The 25,000-nt window shown below is 37.7% G+C and overlaps 1 protein-coding gene across 6 annotated transcripts in view; it reads right to left on the minus strand.

The window, feature by feature from the left end:
• FOXP2 (forkhead box P2) overlaps positions 1-25,000 on the minus strand; it is a 439,753-nt gene that overhangs the window by 6,715 nt on the left and 408,038 nt on the right. For all 6 annotated transcript variants that reach the window (XM_054845661.1, XM_054845644.1, XM_054845653.1 and 3 more), the window contains one exon: positions 24,358-24,521. In XM_054845661.1, the coding sequence (XP_054701636.1) occupies positions 24,358-24,521 (164 nt within the window). The remainder of the gene's footprint in view (positions 1-24,357; positions 24,522-25,000) is intronic.

The raw sequence follows: 25,000 nt of genomic DNA on the forward strand, positions 1-25,000 counted from the left end.
TTGTTCTTATTTGTTTGGGAGATATGTTGCAAGGGAATGTGGGGCCATTTAGAAATTACTTTTATCACTGAAAAACATTTGAACAGTGTCTTCTGAAAGGGGGAGAAAAAAACATTCATCCCTTTTTGAGGTAATACGAGTAATTGTGTGCCTTGAGATTTAAGGGATCTTTGATAAGGTTAGGTTTTTTACATAGTATCTTCTTTCAAACAGTTCTAAGTGTTGAAGAGAACTTCTGAACTCCATTTAAGCTTCAAATTTCAGATATTTTCTACAGAATTGTGACTAAGTTTTTGATGGAAGTCTTCAATGTTTTTAATCATGATATAATGCCATATTAATCACTTCCAGATGCTGTAACACTGTTATTATAACATTCTGTCCCCTACGTTACTCCCAAGAAACTGCATTTTGTGCACTGGTACACCTAGCATATTCCTTCATCCATGGTGTCCCTCACGGGTCCATACTGGGACCAATACTGTTTAATATCTTTATCAACGACATAGCCAGTGGGATTGAGTGCACCCTCAGCAAGTTTGCAGATGACACAAAGCTAAGTGGTCCAGCTGATGCGCTGGAGGGAAGGGAGGTCATCCAGGGGGACCTTGACAGGCTTCAGGAGTGGGCCCACATGAACCTCATGAAGTTCAATAAGGCCAAGCATGAGGTCCTGCACCCGGGTCAGGGCAATCCCCAATACTAATACAGACTGGGGGATGAAAGGATTGAGAGCAACCCTGCAGAGAAGGACCTGAGGATACTGGTGGATGAAAAATTGGACATGACCCAGCAATGGGCACTTGCCACCCAGAAAGTCGACCATATCCTGGGCTGCATGAAAAGAAGCACAGCCAGCAGGCTGAGCGAGATTCTTCCCCTCTACTCTGCTCTCACGAGATCCTACCTGGGGTATTGCATCCAGCTCTGGGGTCCCCAGTACAAGACAGACATGGAGCTGTCAGAGCAGGTCCAGAGAACGGCCACAAAAACAGTCAGAAGGCCAGAGCACCTCTCCTTTGAAGAAAGGCTGAAAGAGTTGGGGTTGTTCAGCCTGGACAAGAGAAGGCTCCGGGGAGACCTCATTGTGGCCTTTCAATACTTAAAGGGGGCTTACAAGAAAGATGGAGACTTTTTACCAAGGCCTGTAGTGACAGAACAAGGGGCAACATTTTTAAACTTGAGGAGGGTAGTTAAGATTGGACCTAAGGAAGAAATCTTGTACAATGAGGGTGGTGAGGCACTGAAACATGTTGCCCAGAGAAGTCACAGAGGTTGTTGGAAGTGTTCAAAGTCAGGTTGGATGGGGCTTTCAGCAACCTGAGCTAATGAAGGATATCCCTGCCCATGGCAGGGGGATTGGAACTAGATGATCTTTAAACGTCCCTTCCAACCCAAACCATTCTATGATTCATTGCTATGCTTTCCTTTCCATACTTAAAAAATTCTGACTACAGAACTTTTACTTTTCACCAAATGAGTTCAGTTCCTTTAAGGGTGGTGTCCAGGTTGTTTTCATTACATTTCTGTGGTTGGAGTGCAGCCACTGTACAAACAGGGAGTATAACAAGAAATAGACATTAAAAATGTACTACACATTAAGATACTAGTTCCTCTTGTGCTGTCATTTTTTAGAATTGAGGACCTCTTTTTTGCACGGACAGTTTGAAGATTATTTTGATGACTAATCTGTGGAAGAATTAATAGCTTAGAAGACTAATCAGGATAGAAAAATTTCATTTTTGTCAACTATACTTTCTTCCAGATCAACAGTAAACCAAGACCGAAATCAAGCATTTCGGTTGTCCATGCAAAAATAAATTTCATAGGCATTTCTGCCAGCAGGTTAAATGTACAGCTCGTAGAAAACACTGCCATACAAACACCTCTTTCTGGAAGTGTAAGCACAAGGCTTAACACATAGGCTCTTGAAACTAACATTTCTCTCAACTCCAGAGGGTTGGTTTTTTTTGAAATCAAAAGTTGAAAGGCAAAGTAGAGGCATGTTGGTTATTAGAGATGTAAAGGATCTTACATTTATAGTATTTTATGTATGTTCCGAGAGGAAGCAACTTTTCCATAAGCAAAACAAGATCTGAACACCCATCTTTTAAATTGCTCAATACATTCTTATCTTGAAGACTTTCAGTATAGTATGATATATTCCAAGATATTTATTCTATATAGAAAGCACAATATTGAGATTGGTATTTGTATGTAACTAATATGAAAATATGTATGTGTGTTTCAATATACAGATATATATTTAAATGTATTTCTTTGCAAAATTCTACACTACCATTTTGTTATACAAAGGGAGCAGTGTACTAAGGACAAATTCCCATGTGAAGTGCTGTGCATTTAAACATGAATTCTGAAGAAATATTTACAAATGCCATGTATTTTTATTAATAACCATGCTACTCAAATAAATCCTAACAACAGGTCATAGCTTAGTGATTTCTGACTTCTGATCAAAACTTACTTACCTACTACATAATTGGAATCTGTATTTTAACCAAGATTAGTATGGTTCCTTGATGGACTAATCTTGCGTTCAGAACTAGTCACTATTTTTTATTAATGACATAGAAGATAGACAGCATGGTTATTAACTTCACAGATGCCAACAAAATGGGAGGTAATGCAAGCGCACTGGTGAAGATGATGAGATTTCAAATATGTGGCAACTTGAGAAAATCCAGGTAGAGGTTTAGAAAAAACTGTTATATGAAGAAAGGCTGAAAGAAGGATGTCTTAGGTTACAGAGAGCAACAGGTCAGATGCTGGAGTTATAAAATAGTACAGACAGTGAAGCATGGGATCAGGTTGCTTGGGGAGCCTTGGAGTCCCCATCCTCGGGGCCTTTATGAAGAGGTTAGACACACATCTTTGAGAAGTGAGTTCTGTCACTGCTGACTTTTTGGTAGAATAAAGGGATGATGAAGTAATCTCTTAGCAAGTATTATTACTACATCATGTCCAAACATCCTCATCAATATGGTGGTCTATTGAACTAGTGCTGGCAAACTACACCTCTACCTGAGCTCAGGACTAACAATGCAGTGTAACAAACAGGAGGTGAGGAGATGCTTGCAGCACCAGCAAAAATAAAATATGGCAATGCTAAATTACTTCAAAGAACTTTTTGGTACAGAAATAAACAAATGAACATACTCATGTCCATGGATCACCCTCTTTACAATTGGTGGATCTACTGTTACAAAAGAACATTTTCCTTGTGCCCCAGAACTTTCAAAATGAAAACTCTCTGTGAGAGAACTTTGTAATATAAAAGAAGGATTCTAATAACTTGCAGAGCTGCCTGCTCATCTCAAGACATTACTTCTTCCTTGCTCATAGATCACAGAACATGAAGTTTCTCTGTCTCTGCGGCTGCCTCATTCACCCTTCCCCATGTTTACAGCTTTACATGGAGAGTTTTCTCTTACTCCTGCAACTGGCAAACTACAACTTCATCTTCTCATATGTATACTATATCCTTAAAAACACCATCATTATAATATTTAACTGGAATGACTGCCAGGTGCCAGGAGACAGGTAACAGTTGCTGGACACTTACGGAGGCCTCATGAAGACTGTTTGTAGGCTGCTGGAGCAGAGCTTTGAGCCTTCAAAGGAAAAAGAAAGGTAACAGGACAGGCAGCTGAGGGATAAATATATACTGGGAAGGAATGTATAAAGTAACTTCCAAATATTTAGAGATGAAGCCCAATTCCCAAAGCCTACAATAACTCGTCTGATACAAGGTGAACTTGTCTTTTGAGTTCTGCATGAGAATAGCCTGATCCTGCCTTGGGAAAACTTGTTTAGTATAATAGCTACTAAAGTCCTTCTAAAATCTAGGCAACAGCAACAAAACAAGTGTTACATTCAACTTTTAAACATTAGAACATATGCTGTTGCTGACAAGAAAACAACCAGATCCTATAACCAAGTACATGATTTCTTAATTAAATTGAGTTGAGCTGGTGTCAACAAGGAGTAAAGATACTCGATACAATATTCTCAATTATGGATAGCGTGTTTTCTACAGAGGTTTCACGTCACATCAGCTTTAATGTAAGGGGATACTGAATCCAGCAAAACAGCAGTGAGAACGCAGGACAACAAAATATAAATAATTACAATAAACAAGGTTTGGATTTGGTTAGTAGAAACGGTGCTCATTCCAGGCTTTGAATAGAAAATACAGCTTTTCTTTGGAAAAAATACAAAGTCAGACAATGCCTTTTATAACCATCAGCACTGAGTTACTACTGAGACCCTGAGCACTTCCCTTATTCCAGAACAGAGATTTACCAATTTAAGTTTCCCTGTACTTCTTTCGTCCAATTCTATGGAAGGGAAAAAAAAGAATTAGTTCATTTCTCATTTGTATATGTAAAAAAGAAAAAAATAAAAAAACATGCAAAGGTTTGGTGTTTCATTCTGAAAGCCAATGGGAAAGTGTCACAACCTCTCCAGGATCCCCAGTGGAACAAATTCCACAGTTTAGATCTGGGTCCTCTAAACATTGTTGCCCATATCCACCCAAAATCTTTAATGTTCTGCTAAAATCATTTAAGGCAAAGTGCTGTGGGACGTCATGATTGAGAGAGATGCAGTCTCTCAGATGGTTAAGTCAATGTAATGACTGGCACTGAAAAGACTTTGCTCTTGACTTTGTATTGAAGAGGTGGTACATGTTGAGAGAGAAAACCTGCCTAGGTCAATGTGCTTACTGTGAGCTTTGTAGCCAAGTGTATGTTTGTCTCCAGCAAGTCATACAATTTCTTAAGATCTTTCAGTGCATTTTTATTCCACATAGGGGTTGCAATGATCTGACTAAAATGATGAAAGGGTGATTTTTTTGCTGGGTTGCAGCTGAAAGTATTTTGTATTGCTATGGTGACTTAGGCACCTAGTAACACTAGGGAGTTTCTTACTTTGGTATTCAATGGCATAAAAGGCAATAAATTAGATCATGTCTTGAAGTCCCTCCCAGGCTTACTTTCTATGAGACTTTAATTTTCATACTATTGACTCACTAGCTTTCCTAGTGACTTCATGTAGAAGTATATAAAATGACGAATTTTCTGGAACTCAGCTGAAGAAAGTTTTCCCAAGGGAATCTTTCGGACTGAACAATTTCTAAGTCATATGTAGTATTACAACCTATATTGATTATTTCTTTAAAGATTTTGTTTGCCTGTTAAAGTAATAAAGAATTTAAGAGTTAAAAAAAAAGGTAGCTCCCAAACAACTTTAACCATTTCCCAAACCAAATGATGTACAGTTTGACCCAGTCTTCCTCACAATTTTGTAGACAGCTTTAATCCTACAAACATTACATCTTCAAAACCAAGCGGTTCATCTGCAGATACTTTTCCAAGCGTACTATTTCTCCACTTCCATTACATTGACTATGCTTCAGTATATGAAAGGAACAAAACAGAACACTTTATATTAGTGTTACACAAAATCTTTTATAAAACTCCACATTTCCTGTCTAACTTTTTACATTAGACTCCTGCAATTTTTATTTACATTTTTACTTATTACCCAAACTGTCCTCAATTCTTTCATGCCGTAGGCATCCTGAACTGCAAGTGCAATTTTGATTCAGCTACACAAAGTGTTCCATGTATACTTTGGGAGAAGATATTGAAAAGATCCACAGCTACAGAATTCTTCAAACTGTGGAAGTCTGAAAATTTTTGTGTCCAAGTAAACAAGGTAAGCTACTAAAGCACAAAAGATATTGTGGCAAAACTAATTATTTATGAACATTTCTATATTTTAGTATGTGAAAACTATTTTCAATCTTTATTTTTACCTGAAGCATCTTGGCTTTCTAAAGACTCTTCTGTATTAACATCTAACATTATATAAAACATTTTACTAGTTTAACCTGTTGAAACACATATTATTTACAACTTTTATTTCTGCATGACCTGGTACTTTCAAAACTGTGACTTTCGCTAGACTTTTCTATAAAAATATTTTTCACCAAGTATTATTTGGTAAAATGACAATCAATACATTACAGATATAGTAAATGACCTGTTTGTTTGGTTTGTGGTTTTTTTTTCCCTTTTTTTTTGGTAGTAGATCTGGACTAATACTTCCTCGGGAAGAGTTGTATCTCATCTTGCCAGTACAGCTCTAGGTCTGTAGGATATTCTATATAGCAGTTTAAATAGAAAAGCTCTCCTTTCCAATCCACTGTTTCAGATCTAGAATTTTTATATTTATGCCTTGGTAGGCAAATGGAGACAAATCCTCAAATCCTACAGCATTTTCAATATATCTAATTCTATTATTTTCTCTCTTTACAATTTCACGCTACTATAAAAAGTTTATTATTTTTCTTAAGTAGAAGTGAACTGTTTATTGACGTGAATATGTACAGCCATTTAGGAAGTTACTAATCCAAATATTGAGAAAGGGAGGAAAGCGTATTAGATGAGTAATTAAATACAAATTCAGTAATGCTACAACTGTCACAGAATCCATTATTATTTTTCCTTGAACATCAGGAATCACTTCCCCCATGTATTTATCACATATACTGAAACGCTGAAGAAATACTAATATTTCTAGATAAAATAATGCCTATATGCAAATCTCTAGCTTCAAGCAAGCAAGGAAGGAAGGTCCTATTGTCACATATCCTTGTCAAGCAGCTGAGGATGCGCCACCTCATTTCGCTAACGAGGGAGCAAACCTACAACATTCTGGTGGAAAACGACTGGAAATGTGATGTCTATAGAAGCATGGCTCCTCAGTGGGGGTGTTTCTGGATGTGCTTTGTCAGCCTGCCACTTTCAAATTACACCCTTCCACCCTGGGCCCTCAAAGAGCCATGTTGAGAGAAAAAGGGAAGTAGCAACCTTTTCTTCTCTCAAATGCAACACTGAAGCACAAAAAATACCTTCAAAATATGCTTTTTTTCCCCCTCATATCTATCATCTTATCTGTCACTAAGGATTTCAAGTCTACCATGGTGGAGCTGGGAGTTGCACTGACTTGGTGATGGAAAGCAGAGCCAACAGCCCTAGCTAGCAGGTACTGCTGCAGACTCTGACAGGAGATAAGAGTGCACTGGAATAATTAATTAAACCACTACAGTTTGTCTTTTTTAGTTCATCACTAGAGGAGATGGCGTAAGATGGAATTAATGATCAATGGTCACAAAGTGCCTCTGGTGCACCAAGTCACGTGTAGGAGCAAGTAAGAATGAGTTTGTGTAACTCTATTATTGCTTTTACAACCAGCAATACTAGAGACTTGCTTTCCCATTTATAATAGGTGTTGATATAATTTTATCAGTCATTGTAAAAGAAGCTAGTGTTCTTCATGCCTCCCCTTCAATTATTTTAAGTAAAAAGGTAGGTGAGTCCCTCTGGGGAAAAAAATAAATCACAAACCCCATCATTACCAACTGCGCAAAACTGGTCTTGCAAACACAGTTTTTCTTTTGTGATACCTTAAAAAGATGTAAACTCAGTTGTTGCTATTTGTGAGATCCATCCCTTCAGCGAGCACCTGATATGACTCTGCAGGTATCTGTAAAACAAAATTCAGAGCATCTTTCTCCTTGAGGTTGGTTGCTAAAAAGCTTGGTTGCTTCTGCTCACTCTCTCATTGTTTTGTGTTTATAGAAACATACTCTAGGATCACAGGATAATTCAGGTCAAAGGGGCCTCAGGAGATCTCTAGGTCAACCTCTTGTCCAAAGAAGGCACAGCTACAAGGTCAGACCAGGTTGCTCAGGGTTTTACCCAGTTGGGTCTTGAAAAACTCCAAGGATGTAAACTATACAATTTCCTTGGCAACTGCCCCACTCACTGCCTTTCTGCCCGCATGAGGAAAGAGTTTGCTTTACACCCAGTCCGAATCTCTCATTTTACCTTTTGCTCACTGTCTCTCAGTCTACCACCACAGTGAAGAGCCTGGCCCCATCTTCTTGCTAATCTCCCTGTAGGTGCTGAGGGTTAGGTCCCCCCAAAACCACTACTTCTCCAGGCTGATCAAGCTCAGCTCCCTTAGGCTCTCCTCACAGGGCAATTGCTTCTGCTTCCGATCATTGCCGAACTGAATCCAGTTTACTGCTGGGTTTTTTCATATTTGAGGTGCCAAAACTGGACACAGTATTCCAGGTGTGCTCTAGTGAGTGCTGAGCATCATTTCCATTGGTTTCTTGGCCCTCTGGTGCGCTTAATACAGCCCAGGTCACTATTGACCTTCTCAGCTGCCAGGCCACCCTGCTGGCTCATGCTCAGCTTGCTCTCTGCCAATACCCCAGGGCCTTCTCAGCAAAGCAGCTCCCCAGCCAGGCCATCCTAGCGTGTGTCACTGCAAGGGATATTCCTTCCTCAGGGCATGGCATTTCATAAAGTTCCTCTTGGCCCAGTCCTTCAGCCCATACAGGTCCTCTAAATGACTATCCCACCCTTACGCATATCAACTGTTCCCCCTAATTTGATGTCATCTGGAAACCTGATGAGAAAGAGGTCCATCCTCCAGGGCATTAATAAAAATGTTAAATAGGACAGGTCCCAGCACATTCTTATGTCCCAGGAGAAATCAGAGGATACTCAGGTATTGCAAATGGAAGACCAGAGTAAAAGGCAAGAAAAAAATATTAATTGCATGTGAAGATCTAGCATGAACACGGCAGAGGAAAGCTACTCTGAGTGCATATGAATCTCTAATATCACAGGGGAGGGGGACAGCAGGAAGATACTAATTGTTATCTGAAAATGTGAACTAAGTAAAGACGCGGTGCTATCTTAAAGAGAAGAATATGCCACAAGCACTATAGGGTGTCTGAAAAGGAGGTACAAAGGATTAAGAAGGCAGTTAGATGCCAAAAATCCTAGAAGAAAAGAATAGGTGATTTCATTTGTATCTTTTGGATTTTAGGGGAATATAGATAGCAGAAAATATTTAAACATTGCACTTTTCATTAACAGAAAAAACCCCATCCAAACCTTTTAAAAAAAATCACTTAGAAACTTACTGGTTAACAGGGCTTTCCCAATTAGTTCTGCCACAACTCAGAAAATATTTTCTTGCTTGTATTTGCACAGATAAAAAGATTCCTGATTTGAACATTAGCAATTTTGCTAATGTTGTAGACTACTAAGACTGTACAAATTTTCAAAGATCTAATAAAAAGATTTCAGATCTGGGAGAACTCCTTGTCTTATTTGAAAAAAAAAATATTTTAATGAACTAGAATTGAGAAACGAGGCTGTGAGCAGTCACAAGAAACATCAGATGGAGATTAGGAGTGATTAGGAGTGACTGAAGGCAGAATAAGAAATGAGGGAAAGCCAAAGACATGAAGACAAATGGTTCCCTCGGATGAAATCCAGATCTCATTTAAGTCAATGGCAAAATTCCCTTTGACTTCATTAGGGCCAAGATTTCACTTGTGAAGTTTATTCACAGCAGAAGGTGTAAGTGAAACATGCAATGCATCTGACAGAACGCTTGGGGAGAAGGGGCAATAACCAAAGGTGATACACATAGTGAACCCCACATTTTCTTATTATATATACTTGTTATTCCACCTCATTTGTCTAAGACCACTAATTTTATTTGCCCTACAAGGCTTCTAAGAGTAATACAACAGTAAACAAGGAGATCTGATGGGTGTATTTTAATTTTCAAATTCCTCTGAGAAACTTCAAAAATCTAACTCATACTTAAATTAGATGTAAAGATTTGCCAGTAATAAAACTAGTTAGATGAAGGAAGAACAAGAGATTATTTCACAACATGGAGGTAGGTTAACAGTGAGAATTCTCTAAGATCCTACATTTTATTTCTATTTTGCATATAATTAAGAATACCTCAGAAGAAGATAAGAACAGAGGTAACAACACAATATATTTAGATTAGTCGTATGTGAAGTTAACTGTGAAAAAAAATAACAACGCTCACAATCCATGGCAGATCAATTTACTGTTGACAAATAAAAGAAAGAAAATAAACTACCCATATACATCTATCTACTGTAACCACTTGGAAAATATATGCTATTATGAAGCAGAGGCACCATTGAAGGATTAAGAAGTAAAAAATCTAGTACGTTAGACTAATTAGGAGAGAATAATGAAGTGATAATAATATAAAACACGTCTATGTATTTATAGTAGGTCTTTGACTAGTATGTGTAACGTACTGGACTACCTTTTAGCTGTTATTCACTATCTCAAAAACAATACAGGAGAATCCAGAAAAGAACAACAGAAGTGACCTATGGCATGGTAAACATATCTGTAGGAGGAAACACTAAAAATGACAGGAGTAATCTGAATTTATTTCATTTAACTGCCACAGAAGTCAACACAAGAAGAGTAGCAGTTTGGAGATATGAGTCAAAGTGCTATACTAGAAATATGGAAATAAGGAAAATACAGGAAAAAAGCAAATGTTCACACTTGACCTTACCCATACTTAAGGGTCACTCAATTTAATATGGCATATTTATGATCATTTTATCACTACAGTTATCCCACTACTCATTTCTTCTAATGATAAAAAGGCACAGAGCTACTGCTAAAGAAAAGTTTTTAAAATGCTAAGTTACACTGCTAATATGCTGTGTTTTTAAAATGTATTAAATATTTTTAATAGGGTTAAAATAGTATTCAATAATTCTGAGATGCCACCTGCCATTACTCTACAGGAAAATGTTTTAACAGATATTGACCCTCACGCCGCAGAAGCCAGCCAGCCATTAATTCATGGAGATTAGAAGCAAACCTCTCCTTTTTCCTTTCTATACCATAGGCACTTCTCAAATCAGGGATGATTTTACACTGCTTAGCTACAAAATACACCAATGCATTTGTTCCTAAAGTGGCTGGACATATAATTTGGTGCTTCTTGTCCTATCAGTTTGTCCCTGGCCAAGCACATCAAAACACAAAGTGGTTCATTTTAAATTAGGGACAGCTAAAACTTGTAGTTTCTATTCTAAGCAAAGTTTGAAAATGGACATTGGTGGCAAATCAGAATGAAAACATGCAAAACAAGTTTTTGAAGAATTTCAGCTTTATAGTAATGAGTCTGAGTTGAAAAAATGTTGAAAATAATAAAAAAACCCAACAATCAAATATGGCCTCTTCTTCCTTTTAGCTTTGTACAAAGAAATGAGCTTTCTAGAGAATAAATTGACAGATTTGTTGATACCCACATGACAATTTCATTTCCCTTTAACAAAAAAACCCCCAAAACACAACTTTAATCAAAGATGGGTAATGAAAACATACAGATTTTTTTCTTAGACTATGAAACTGATAAGTAAATTGACTAGGTCTTCATGGTTGGTGTGTTGGGTTTGCGTGGCAGGGTTTTGGTGGCGGGGGGGCTACAGGGGTGGCTTCTGTGAGAAGCTGCTAGAAGCTCCCCCTGTGTCTGACAGAGCCAATGCCAGCCGGCTCCAAGACGGGCCCGCCGCTGGCCAAGGCCAAGCCAATCAGCGCCTCTGTGATAACGTGTTTAAGAAGAAGAAAAACACTTAGAGGGAGAGAGCTTTTGCAGCCGGAGAGAGGAGTGAGAAGATGTAAGAAACTCTGCAGACACCAAGGTCAGTGCAGATGGAGGGGGAGGAGGTGCTCCAGGCACCGGAGCAGAGATCCCCCTGCAGCCCGTGGTGAAGGCCATGGTGAAGCAGGCTGTCCCCCTGCAGCCCACGGAGGAAGGATGAGGGGGTGTAGCGATTCCACCTGCAGCCCGTGGAGGACCCCACGCCGGAGCAGGTGGAGGCACCTGAAGGAGGCTGCGGCCCGTGGGAAGCCCACGCTGGAGCAAGTTCCTGGCCGGACCGGTGGACCCGTGAAGAGGGGAGCCCATGCCAGGGCAGGTTTGCTGGCAGGACTTGTGACCCCGTGGGGGACCCCACGCTGGAGCAGTTTGCTCCTGAAGGTCTGCACCCCATGAGAGGGACTCCATGCTGGAGCAGGGGAACGACGAGAGGAGTCCTCCCCCTGAGGATGAAGAAGCGGCAGAAACACCGTGAGATGAACTGACTGTAACCCCCATTCCCCGTCCCCCTGTGCCGCTGAGGGGGGGAAGGTTGAAGCCGGGAGTGAAGTTGAGCCCGGGAAAGATGGGAGGGGTGGGGGGAGGTGTTTTAAGAGTTGATTTTATTTTCTCATTCCTCTACTCTGTTTTGCCTAGTAATAAATTAGATGAATTCCCTCTCTAAGTTCGGTCTGTTTTGCTCGTGACGATAACTAGTGAGTGACCTCTCCCTGTCCTTATCTTGACCTACAAGCACTTCGTTATGCCTTTTCTCCCCTGTTTAGTGAATGAGGGGAGTGAGAGAGCGGCTCTGGTGGGCACCTGGCCTCTAGCCAGGGTCAACCCACCACAAGGAGTAAGCGTTTTTCTGCTCCAGAGAGGGGATATAGAGCATACACACCACGAGATATCCTGTGGTTTTATCTGCGTGACCACGGAGAAGACATGAGGAAATGGGATGGGAAGCCTACCTCAGTTGGTTTTTTGGTTTTTTTTTTTAAACTTGACAAGAAAATGTCAAGATAATAAATAGGGATACCCTATCTGCATTAATATATTATCAGTTGTGACTGTTAATAATACTACAAAAATAATCACATGAAATCTTGAACTGTAGATAAAGAAAGGATCTTTCTGGAAAACTGACATATTAGTAATATATTTTCTTTAAATATCAAATGAGGCTCAAAACTCATGCACAATTAGCCCTTTTTACAGGATCAAAATTTTTAGGAATCAAGTTCTGATTAAGAAGATGACATGAACACAGATTTTCTGATTCTAGTGACTCTTGCTAAAATTCCCATCCTTGACATTGGCTTGCTCCCTTTGGTGTCTCAATAAATGTATTTTCTCTGTGACAGAACCAGAAAAAAGAAGAAACTTGACTGGGAATTAGCTTAGGGCACAGGCCTCTAAAGTCTTTCAAGCCGTCCCTGCATCTAGTTCAAAAGTTAACATGCTAAACAAATAAAAGGATTAGGGAGAAAGAGCACAAAGGTTTTTAAGGTAAAAATTCAAAGGAGAATTACAAAGTACTAGAGATTTGAGTGTCTGAATATTTTTGGAGTTGTTGAAGAACCATCAAAAAAGAGCAAATCTGAAAACAACAAAGTTTGAGAAAAGAAGCTGTGGCATGGATCTGGCGTGCTCTGTAGTATCTAATGGTTGGGAAGTTTTAAAAATTGTACCCATTACACAGAAACTTAGTAGCAACAACTAAATATCTCAGTGTCATTTGCAGGTTAGAGCAGGCAAATGTTCTCTATGCAAAATCTGGAAAGCTATTCAATGATCCAGGAAAAGCTGAGGGAGAATTTGGACTGTACTATGTGTGGTTTTTATACATCAAAGTAAATACAGACTATATAAAATTGCTTTTCTATTTCTGATAAAACTTTTACATCAATAAAGCTCTGCTATCTTGGGAAACATACAGCTGATCACATAGATAGTGTGGGACAAAAAGGCTGAAAATAATATCCTTTTACTAACACTTCCAGCACACTTTTGTGAGATTTTATAAGTGAATCACCAACATTTTTGCACAGTGGCACCTAACCATCTTATTCTAATGCAGCAGCAAGGAATTAAATAGTATTACACTTACACCTGTGCATGGCGCATTTCTTCTGGAACAGTCTTCACTGAAAACGTTGATTGATAGGTATGTTTCAAAATTTTAAGCAGGATGCTACCAAAATATTTCCTTTTCATGTGTTAAGTTTCTTGGAGCATTGATCTTTTATTTTTTCAATGTTTAAGAGCTGGGACTTGAAGTGATGACTAGTTTTGCCTGCTAGAACAAGCCTGGAGAACGGCCAGCCCTTCACTATGTTTTTTGCCAAATAGTTAGTGGTAGCATTTAACAAGTAGAACCGCGCGTCACACTCGGCAGCAACAAATGGGTCAAACTGACCCGTGCAGGACTGCCTGCACTGCCCTAACTGACATTTCTTACATTAGTTGAATCTTACACTCACTATATATTTTTCTGTGAGGCCAAGGTACATTCAATCTTAAAAATAAGGGTGCTTAAAGATATTTAGCTGTGACAGCTGTTCCAGATTACAAAGTAAATGGACTTGGACAACCTCAGCTAGCCTCTAGTAAAAAAAGGCGTACATGAAAAACCCCTTACTTTTTCCAGGTTTATCATAAGAATCGAAGAAAATAGGGTTGGAAGGGACCTCAAGAGATCATATAGTCTCTTCATCCCCTTCCCCTATCCTAAAGTAGGATCATTTATACCTAAACCACGTCTGACCACTTCTCATTTGCTCTTAGAAGTCTCCCGTACCCAGTTCCATAGTCCCTCTGTGCTAGTACATGAATCAGCACTTAATTATCCTACAATCAAAAAGGTTTTTTTTTTTTCTGGTCTCTATCCTAACTCCTCTTCCTGAAAAACTTATCAGTTATTTCTTGTCCCATTCCCAATAGACAGGGACAAGTTCATTCGCATCTTCTCTGCACAACATTCTGAAGTCTGTCATCATTTCCTCACTTAGTTTCTCTCTTCTCAACAAACCTACTATTTTTAGTCCTTCCTCAATCTTCAGAAAAGGCCAATCAGAAGAACTGAGAGGAGGATAGAGCTTACTTTTACACTTTCAGAACCACGTATCTTTATCAGCGCCCATTCAGTTGGTGATCTGCTACAATTTCTAGACTCTTAAGAATGACTGCGTATCCAGTCGTCACCACCTCATATTCACACCAGTGATTGTTCTTACATGTATCACTTCAAACTTCTAACTTTTCTCAGAACATTTCACCAAATTGTTAACAACATGTGAGTACCAATCATGCCTCCCACTTTTATGCTATTACAGATCTATATTTGGATGTGAAGGGCGACACGTCTGAAGAGTATATTGTATCTGTATGGCCTCTGCAAGAAAACAGAAATATAGTCTGCCTGCAACCTGAGTTGTTTAGGAGATACCTGAGATATCACAGAGCCTAGGTTAACATATCCTGCCTCTTAAACGCATACTTTGGCCTGTGCTTAACGCAGACTTCTGCTTCACAGGGCAGCATATTCCAGCCAAATGAAATATACACAGTGTAATACCTTGTTCATTACTACGTCTGTAAATAGCTACAAAATAAAAAAATATGTTTTAAATTGTAATTCCAGTAATTCCAGATTTGTACAAAAGCGAAATTATTTCTTTCATGATGCCATGAATAAAAGGGCATCCATTGTAACAGAACACTACTTGATGGGTACCCATCTCAAGGTATTTCACTGCTACCAGTCACGGTTTACCTTTTGGTTTAATATACTTATAGCGCAGTCTAATGCCAATTGGCATTGTGCCAAACACTTCTCAAAAAAAAAAAAAAAAAAAAAAGCCTGATGCTATTCTACATGGGCACAGTAGTGTAAGTAATATACAGCTTCCATTCAAATTACATCCAAAGATGCTTTTCAAAACTTAAACGATTCAATTACTACCTAAAGACTGCCAAAAGTTTGGGGAGGGATTTCAAAATCCTTTTTGTTTTTCCTTTGTACAGTACTTATCACAACAATGCCCCCAGCCCATCCTTTAACACTGTACTGCAAAAATAAACCACAACAGTTTAGCTGAATTTAGCTAAAATATGGTTTTTTCCCCCTAATAACAGAGGGAAAGAAACACATTATATACGACTATGTCTGGAATGCTTCAAAAAACTCTTTTAACACCTGCATATGAAAATAAATCCAAACTGAGTAGATTTATGGAATGGTTACTAGAAAGATCAGGAGCATGGACAGTCCGCTGTATCAGAAAGAGCCTGTTTGGTCTACCAAAATGAAGATTCAAAGTTCGCAGAGTGCTCTCTAGAACACATTTGAAAAACAAAGAGGAAGAGTAAGAAAGACTATATAAGCTAGAACATGTATCAGTGAAACTAAATTGGAATGTATTTAGTCTGGAAATTGGAATGCAGCTCATAATCATCAAAGGAATGAAGTTCTGCAATGGCTTTCAAATTTGAGATGGACTATGATAACTTTAGGAGAGGAATTATATGACATGGTTGCCCACAACATGACTCTCAGTTCCTGCATTCTTAGAACAAGAGGAGATAAAAACTTAGACAATATTTTTTAGCTGTGATGTTTGATAATGCCAAATTTGCAAGGAATGAAGAAAAGGAGGGGAAAACAAAGAAAAATAAAAATCAAGTTGGGGGAAGTCCCTAATTACCCAGAGTACTACTATCACAGCATAATACTGCATCAAAGGAACATTTCCCCTTATCCATTCCAATCAGAAGCTTATGGAAGTCTTCAAAAAGGGTTAGTGAGAGGCCATGATCATACAAAGGCTCTGCAACATCATTAAACCTCTATTAATGGGTACAGTGGAACAAATGAACTTGGTAAATCTAGGTAAAGGAGGAAGGCTACTGGATTTGTTCAGCCTATTTTAAGATATACATTTAATATTGTTTAATTGGAGAAAACCATGGGAATACCTGCTGTTATAACCCTAACAGAGACTACATCAGGGTCTGTACTACACACGTGCATTCCCAGCACTGTTGTAAATCATAGGCTGCTGTTAGATGCCAAGAGCACATTTTCCCAACTGCACTTTGCCAGAAGACTGTGAACACTGCTTTTGTATATGGACTCTACCTGGTATAACTATGTCTTTAGTCATCTTGAGATTTGATTACTTTAATGTGACCTACACATGGGGTTTCACACTGAGATGAAGTCTTTCTATAAACTCCTTTAAAAAAAGTGCATTGAAATTTTTAGTCTTTTAAAATGTGTACAGTGCCTAGAGTTTTCTACAAATTCTAAAGACTACATAATAGTCAAATAATACTTCCTCAGCCTAATGTCCTATATTTTTCAATGAATCTTTGCTTGAATTTATGAATCATAATTGAAACTACTGGTATAAAGATTATGAATTGGATATAATTGTATGTTTTTACTTAACTGTTTACATGACACGTAAATGTAAAGGCACATTTTGGACATGATTATGTACAAAAAAAATATCTAGAGTCCACTTTCAAAATTTTTGGCTTATAATATTACAGTTACTCAAAATCCAAAAGCAATCATCAAAAGTGGATAAAATTCGTAACTGTACACACAGTTTTAGAAATACACTGTAAATGGCACTATCATCTCAGCTTTTGTGTTGTACAAAGACAGTAAACGCCTACAAATTAAATTTAAGAGTTACATAACCACATTGCGGAGAGATTTAGTTGCACAGCTTCAAATACATTTTTAACATCTACAACAATATTTAAGATGCTGCCTTTTCTTACACAGATCTGTTGTGTGCAAAGCATAAATACCTTGCCCATACATTGAGAATTCATGACAGCAGTACCACAAAGTTTTCAGCAAGACAGCTTCCAAAAAGATTCTGTGAAACCCCACAGGAGCCTACCAACTTCTACAAGCCATGCTACGGGGATCTGACACTTTTCAGCTGAAGGCACTATATCTCTGGAGTGATCTTTTTGTCAAAAGCATTGGGAATGTACTGTAGAAATGCAACAATTGGGGCTGGAATAACGTAAAGAAGAAACAGCAACTTCTGATGCAAAGTAAGAGATGTAACATTTAAGAAGCTAAAGAGGAAATGATAAAGGAGGGCAACATCAGTCTTGAAAGAAGAAAATTGGATGAACAGAAGCAAAACATAGAGGACAAATGAACTGAAAAGTAAAGTAATGCAAAATAAAATACAAAATAGGAGAATATAAACATTTAGGAAAATATTCAAGTGAAAAGTTATGTCAATGAGAATGGTTGAAAAATATTAATCAAAACATCACTGCTTATTTTTCCATTAGTGCCCACACGTGAGTGGCTCTGTACGAAAGTAGGGAGGCAGAGTCACAACTCAAGAGAGTTTAATGTCGCGTGATCCACACAATCAGTAAAGGCAAAACCAATGTAAATGGTAAGAAAATACCATGATAAAGTGTTGGATTGCTGGACTTGCCTTCACTTTCAGATGTTTTGCAGTGCTAGGCAAAGCCAAAATTATTTCACTGCATATTCTCACAATAGAGCTTCTTTCAACGGCAATATGCTCAGACAAAAGCTATAACCTTTAAGATCCTGTTTCCTAGCTGTTCCTCTTTTCATAGAAAAATAAAAATCAATTGTCTCATGAAGTCTCTTTGCCCATTATATTCCTTAAGTTAGATTTATGAATAAAAATGTGTGAAATTAAATTATACAGACATTAAAATATCATGTGATTAGGTGAAACATTTTTGATGAACAAGGATACCCAGAAATACTGCAATTGCTACCACATTCATCCACTCAATTACATGCTTCTCACCTATTTAATAATGCTTGTTACATCCTTGTTAATTGATGTGTTCAAGAGTTTATTTTCTTATACACTACATCAAGTCTTATACAATGAACAAGAGACTTGGATCATAGCAGTCTCCAAGAACAGAACAAGCCTCCAAGGTAAATGCAAAGAGATCATGAAATGGGACAATGCAGTGATAACACACACACACACAAAAAAAAAGAAAAAAAGGAAAGAAGGAAAGACAGGGGATTGGAACATTATGAAGTTAAAGAAACAAGGGAATGAAAGGGATTAAAACTGGAATGATAGGTAACCTACTGTAAGTGGTGTGAAAGCTTAACAGTGGGGGACTGGAATAATCAGATATGGGAACAACCTGACAATGGAATGCGTTCAAACTGAAGCACCTCAAAAGTAAATGATCTTAGAGGAGAATAATCATATTTGCCTCTGGGAATAAAATTTAAAGATAAAAAAGTTTAAAAAAAAAAAAAAAAAACAAGTTTGATGATTATGCAGATAGAACTGCAGAAAAAAATGATCCAGTCAGCGCGAGAGTGGGAAAGGTAAAGGAGTAGGGTTGGGAACGACAGCAGAATACAAAGGAAAAGGTGACTGAAATCACAGATGGTTGGAACTCACCTTTTCACAGAAAGAACTGAAGACGAAGGACTACACTGGAGAAAGCTCATTTTTCTAATTCATCTCAGATTGACTCTTACATTTATTCATTTGGACAAAAGTTATTCTTTCTCACAACAACCTAACACAACACTTTCTGGAAACAGCTTTAAAGATCATGGGATATATATGTGTCTTGACGTTTGGTTTCAAACAATTCCTGCCTTAGAGTACGGCACTACAATAGCTGAACACAAAGAGTCATATATGAGACAAGGATATATGAACTCACTTTCTTAAAGAACTGACTCTTAAAAAAATATTTTTTTTCACTGTACTTTTCAAAAGCAATCAACAATTAAAAATCTAGACATTAGTATGACATTCGTTATCTCCAGGATTCTGGATTTGCTGTTAGGAACTAGATTATCTTCATAAATCAATTGAGAATATAAGAGATAAGTTATATTGTCCTCAGTCTATGCTCTCACATAGCATGAGCAGGGAGAAAACCATGATGACAGCCCCCTTCCACAAAACCTCACCAGTAGGATATTTGCTTTTTCCTATCTCCTTTGCTAACTCCTCCCACTCTTTATTTAATGAGCTTCAGTGAGTTTTAACAGAATGGCATAACCACCCCATTGTTTCCTACAGTGAGACTACATTTTCTCAGTCTACAATTTTCCAAGTTTTATGATGACCAATTTCTTTTTGTTTCCTCAACTGCTATGAACAGCTTTGCAGATTAAAATTTTACCTTTTCCCCCCAAGTTTATACAATGAAGTAAAATGGCATTTTGCATGATGCACATGCCAAAATAGGAACACGCAGACAAGAGTTGCACTAAGTGTTCTGGTGATAAAACACCAGGGTCTGTGCCAGTTGTAATAATCATGTAAGTGTGATCAATCTAGTACAAATGCACAGACAAACACCAGAAAAACAGTGGAACTTGATTTCCATCCCTGATATCCCATCCCCAAAAGTGAGAACTCTCGAACACCTAACAGGCAGGAAAAATAATAGCACAAAGTTGGTTTTATTGGCTCTGAAGGAACTGACTTTCAAATCCTTCCAAAACTCTTCAGCAGTATACTAGCTATGACATGCAGATTAAAAAGAAGTGCTGTTATCACTGATGCATGAACTGTCATTGTTGTCCTTAAGTATCATTCCATGTCTCATCCAATGTTGTCATTTCTTCAGGGATGATAAAAGTTTTTCCAAAGTTTGCCACAAGCATGCAGATTTAATTGCACTTGTTCGGATGCCTGTGATTTCTTTTTTCACTTCAGAAGTCTGCATTTATACTCTAAAGGTGCATACTGTGGAGCTTCTACCTAAATCCATGTGCAATTATTATGCAAGATTAGCAGCACTTAGTTCTATATAAATAATGAATTTTTGTATATAAAATACCTTCTGTTGTGTTTGTCACTTTGAAACTTGTTGCTTATCAGCTAAAATCCACAGTAATTTTGGAGAACTAGCCCAAGTTCAAAAAAATGATGCAAGAAACAAAGTCTTAAGTATTAATTAAAAAGAAAAGATAATTGCCTGACATTGATTGTTGACAACTGATGTTAGAGGAAATTGGAATTTTGAACAGAACATATATGCCCTCAATAAGTAACGTATTTTCTCAGTGAAGATTTATGTTAAGGGAGCACTTAGTGTCCGCGTCAACCTACCAGAAATTGGATTTGAAGACAAATCAAAAGACAGAACTTGGATTTAATACTGCTAAAACACAGAAAGTAAACCTAGGATTTGAGATCCCACTAGTGATATGCTGCATACCAGATCACAGAATTACCATCTTTCATCAGACTCGGAATGGAAACAGGCGATATCCCAACTACCAGGCCATGGTTATACTGATCACCCAAAACTTACTGCAGTATTTTTAAGTGTTCAAGAAGTGTAAGAAATGGAGCAGATTTATATATCACTACTCAAGGCAAAAACTGTAAAGCTTTTAAAGTGCCGCTGCTCTAAATACACTGGCTGGGACTCATTACACTTAACAAGCATTTAAATGTTATAGGTTTACTTGAAGTTATATACCTACTGTCTTTCTCTAGTCAATGAACAGAGACTATTTTCAAAGCAAGCGGATTTACTCACCTATGTTAGATACCTGTCCACAGATGGATAAGTTGATGACTCTAACTGCTCTTACTACTCTGTTTCGAAAACCAGATGTGAAGTACCAGGGGTAAATCCAAAGACTGGAATAATTTCCCCACTTTCTGACACTGAGTAGCTAAGGTATTACAATAACAGAAATCAATTTCTCTGACAATGTTCTCATGCTCAAAGCACAGAAATACTGATTACTGTACATACACACACAATTTTCATTATATTTATATTTATTATATAAAAAGATAAATTTATGCTCAAAAAATTAATATGAATGTAACAAAATACGAAAGTTCTGCTATCATATATTTATCTGATAAAATGTTATTCAGTACAATTCTAACAACCTAATCCCTAACTGAGATGCTTGGCTTTGACACTGTCACTGGGACTCTTTTCACATTTCCTGCTGTTGCTCTAATACCAAACAAATGTCTCTCCCTGGAAGCTTGTCTAGAATCCAAACTCTGCCCCTTCCCAACTGAACTCTCTGATCTCTAAATTGCACACAACCTCTTGCCTCTTTCCCTAATGCCATGCTCCATTGCTCCCGGCTGTGTGCCAGCTTCAAGATGGCAGACAACGTAATTGCTCAGCATATTCCTAGTGTCACGGCTGGTATGCTTTCCTGGGAATCAGGAGACGGAGGTTTAAACAACTTGGAGATTAACAGAGCCACCTACTTTATAAGTGAGTGCTGTAATTATGACACACACCCCCCAAGAACACTTCTCTAGGTGAGAAACTCCTAGACTCCCTGGGTGAACCTTCTCAGAAAGCTATAAGTAAGTGGATGCTTGTGGCAGTAATTTTTTTTTCTAGTGTATTAATTATTGTTCATTAAAAACCTCACAACCTGGGATTATGTAATCTGTGGTAATGTAAAATTTAAAATTTCTCTTCATTGTTTGCTATATTGCTTACTTCTTTCACTTCTGTCATGCTTTCCCTACGTTCTTTTCTCATTTTCTTAAGTAATGTTCTTTAAAAAAACCAAGGGGCCGTAGTCAACGTGGTCATGGAGGCAAGGAAGAGGCCTCTCTTCTTCCTTGGTCCTCTGCCTCTCCCTTCCTTGACTTCTCCTTGCAGACTGCACTCATTCCTTTTTTCATATGCTTGGCTCCCTCGGCAAGGAAAAGGCAAAAATTTGACAAGTGAGCAGGTATCTAGTCTAGTCATTGGTTGACAGCTCACGGTCTCACAGAAGCCCAGTAATCTTGCGCTGAATTTGGCGCAAGGGATGAATGAGCGTAACCTCTTTCTCCAGTGGTATCTCAGTGCATTTACATTCTGCTGCTTCAGTCTATCAAGAACTGAGCAACACTCAGTCATAAGTTTCAAAAGAGTCACCATGGCAAGTCCTGAAACTGCCAGTTTTGACAAACGACGCATCATAGAAATGAGAGAGGAAGGCTGAATCTTGAGTTAGGGTGTAGCTCGAGTTATTCGCCTCTTTTATGGGCAAGAATTGCTACAATATGCTGTATTTTAGCTATAAACACAGCTATAAATGTAGCCATATCTACATAATCATATGCACAGATATCTCAGTTTATTCAGCGGAATGGCAGACAGTACATAGGATATGTAAACAGATCTGCCAAACACTTACAAAACAACTTTAATAGCAAGTGTCATTCTTTTCTGTAAAGTAGCTGTTTTTAACACACATGATCTAACTCTTGTTTGCTCTTTAAAGTTTTATTGTCTTGGCATTTTATACAGGAAGAGAGCATTAGCATACTCAGGAGAACTGCTAAAAGTAAAAGGCCTCAAGCTACCCACTGCATGGTTGATAGCATAAAGCATGGGATATAAAAACTTTTGTCTGATTGCTCACTTTACTTGTTTTAGAGTAGTGTTACTCTCAAGAGCATATATTCATGTTCTTTCTACTTCAAGTTTTATTACTTCTTTTGTATTATTTAAAACATCTAAAGACACTTCCAAAAGACAAATTTTTCCATTTTGAAAAAGTAATGGTTTGGAACCTGATAAAATACATGAATGTTCACAGTGTATTATTTTCAAAGGCAAATAGAATAAATGTGCAATAAAACAATTAAATGCATGACAATAAACATTTCTATGTGATCATAGATATATTAACATGCCAAACAAAAGAAGAAAAGCTCAGTAAAATACTTCCCCTAAAAAAGGTCAGATCAAAATGGATTCTCCACACACCAGAGCATAAGTAAAAAGGGAGTTTGGTCTCAATTACTGTTACTACTAAATATCCCACTCTAGAAATCAGAATGAACGTTAAAAATGTGAAAGAGAAAACAGAAAGAAAAAAAGGCAAATCAGATTAGCTATTTTAAACATAGAAAAAAAAAAAAAAGACCATAATTGTACATGCACATTAAAAATCATCCTACAGTAAACTTAAATCTAAGTCTACTTAAGATATCACACTGCTAATTATTATATAAATAACCTGGGAAACAATACCTCCAAGATACATGTTTTACTATTTAGTAAACAAGAAACTGCCACGTTTGACACCACTGATTAAGGCCAGGCATTTCTAAAGCTTCAGACACATTTCTGAAATCCACAATACATCAATTTTTAATACTTCCACTCTCTCAGCTCCATTAAAAAGATGGTAGGGGAAAGATTTTAGAGTAATTAATGATATAGTTAGCTGCTAAATATTAATAGGAATCGTAGTCTTGCATAAAATATAACATATAAACCTTGCCAATACAGACGCACCAGTAATTAAACTTGAATATGTAATTACACTGATTTATACGACAGGCAAAAAGTTACACTTTACTGGCTTCTATGTAAACTGTGGGCAACAGTTAAACTTTGCATTTTACGGTTTATATAAATGGGCAATATCTCTACTACAGTTCATAAATGGTTTAGAGACTCATAGTTAAAATTACAACTAATTCCAACATGAACATTCTGACTATACCTTACAAACCAGGCTGTGAAAATGACCACAGAGATCAGCCTCCTGTTACATTCAATGCTTGCAAGCAAGTTGAAGAGGTTTAAAGAAATGAAAAAGAAGGAGAAAAAAAAAAGCTTACACCAATCTCACTACAAAGTAAATGAAGACTCATCTATTTAACTGTTTTAATATAAATGTTTAGTTTCAAACATACAGTTCCAGATGTTTCGCTTACCATGTTTCAAAGCACTTTTGAGTAATATTATGTCTTAGACTAAAGCTTTTTTTTTTTTTTTTCTTGAAAGGATGCTAACTGCACTTACATGTGAGGCTGAGGAGAGCAGCCCGGACTGCTATTTCCATTACTGTCAATGTGATCCAGCGAACCATTGAGATCTTCATGGACTGCCTGCAGTAAGCCACTGGATGCGTTATTTATCAATCCTGGGTTACTAAGCAATGGTAAACTACTCTCTGCCAGTGCAGCCTAGCAAAATGAAGAGTAAAAATAAAATTATTAGTCCATACATATACAAATCACTTCTAAATGTTCATACACATATGAATGCACTCACACAAAGCAGCTCATTTTGGATAGTTGTAGAGGTGGTCAAAAGGATTTTGTGCATTTTCCAATTATTTTCACATTCTGAATATAATAGCATCCCTATTTCTGGTTTACTATTTCTCTTACATAGGTTTCATTGTTTTCCATTATTAACTATGTTCCGATATTCATAGCACTTTCTAGTTTTACATCATTTTTTGACTTTGAATTACACTTAACCCTTATGCCCTTCCACACAATGTATGGCTCTTTTATAATGCAGGCAGCCGCTATACTTTAAAAAATGACCAGAACTTAACTCAAAATAAAAAAGTCCTGACATTTGCCTCTTCTGCATAAAAATTATATATTATAATTAAACTTTAAAGTTTTTGCCATGAGCACCATGTTCCCCAACA

Source organism: Grus americana, chromosome 1 (genome assembly GCF_028858705.1).
Source record: "Grus americana isolate bGruAme1 chromosome 1, bGruAme1.mat, whole genome shotgun sequence".
In the NCBI taxonomy this organism is placed as follows: Eukaryota; Metazoa; Chordata; class Aves; order Gruiformes; family Gruidae; genus Grus; species Grus americana.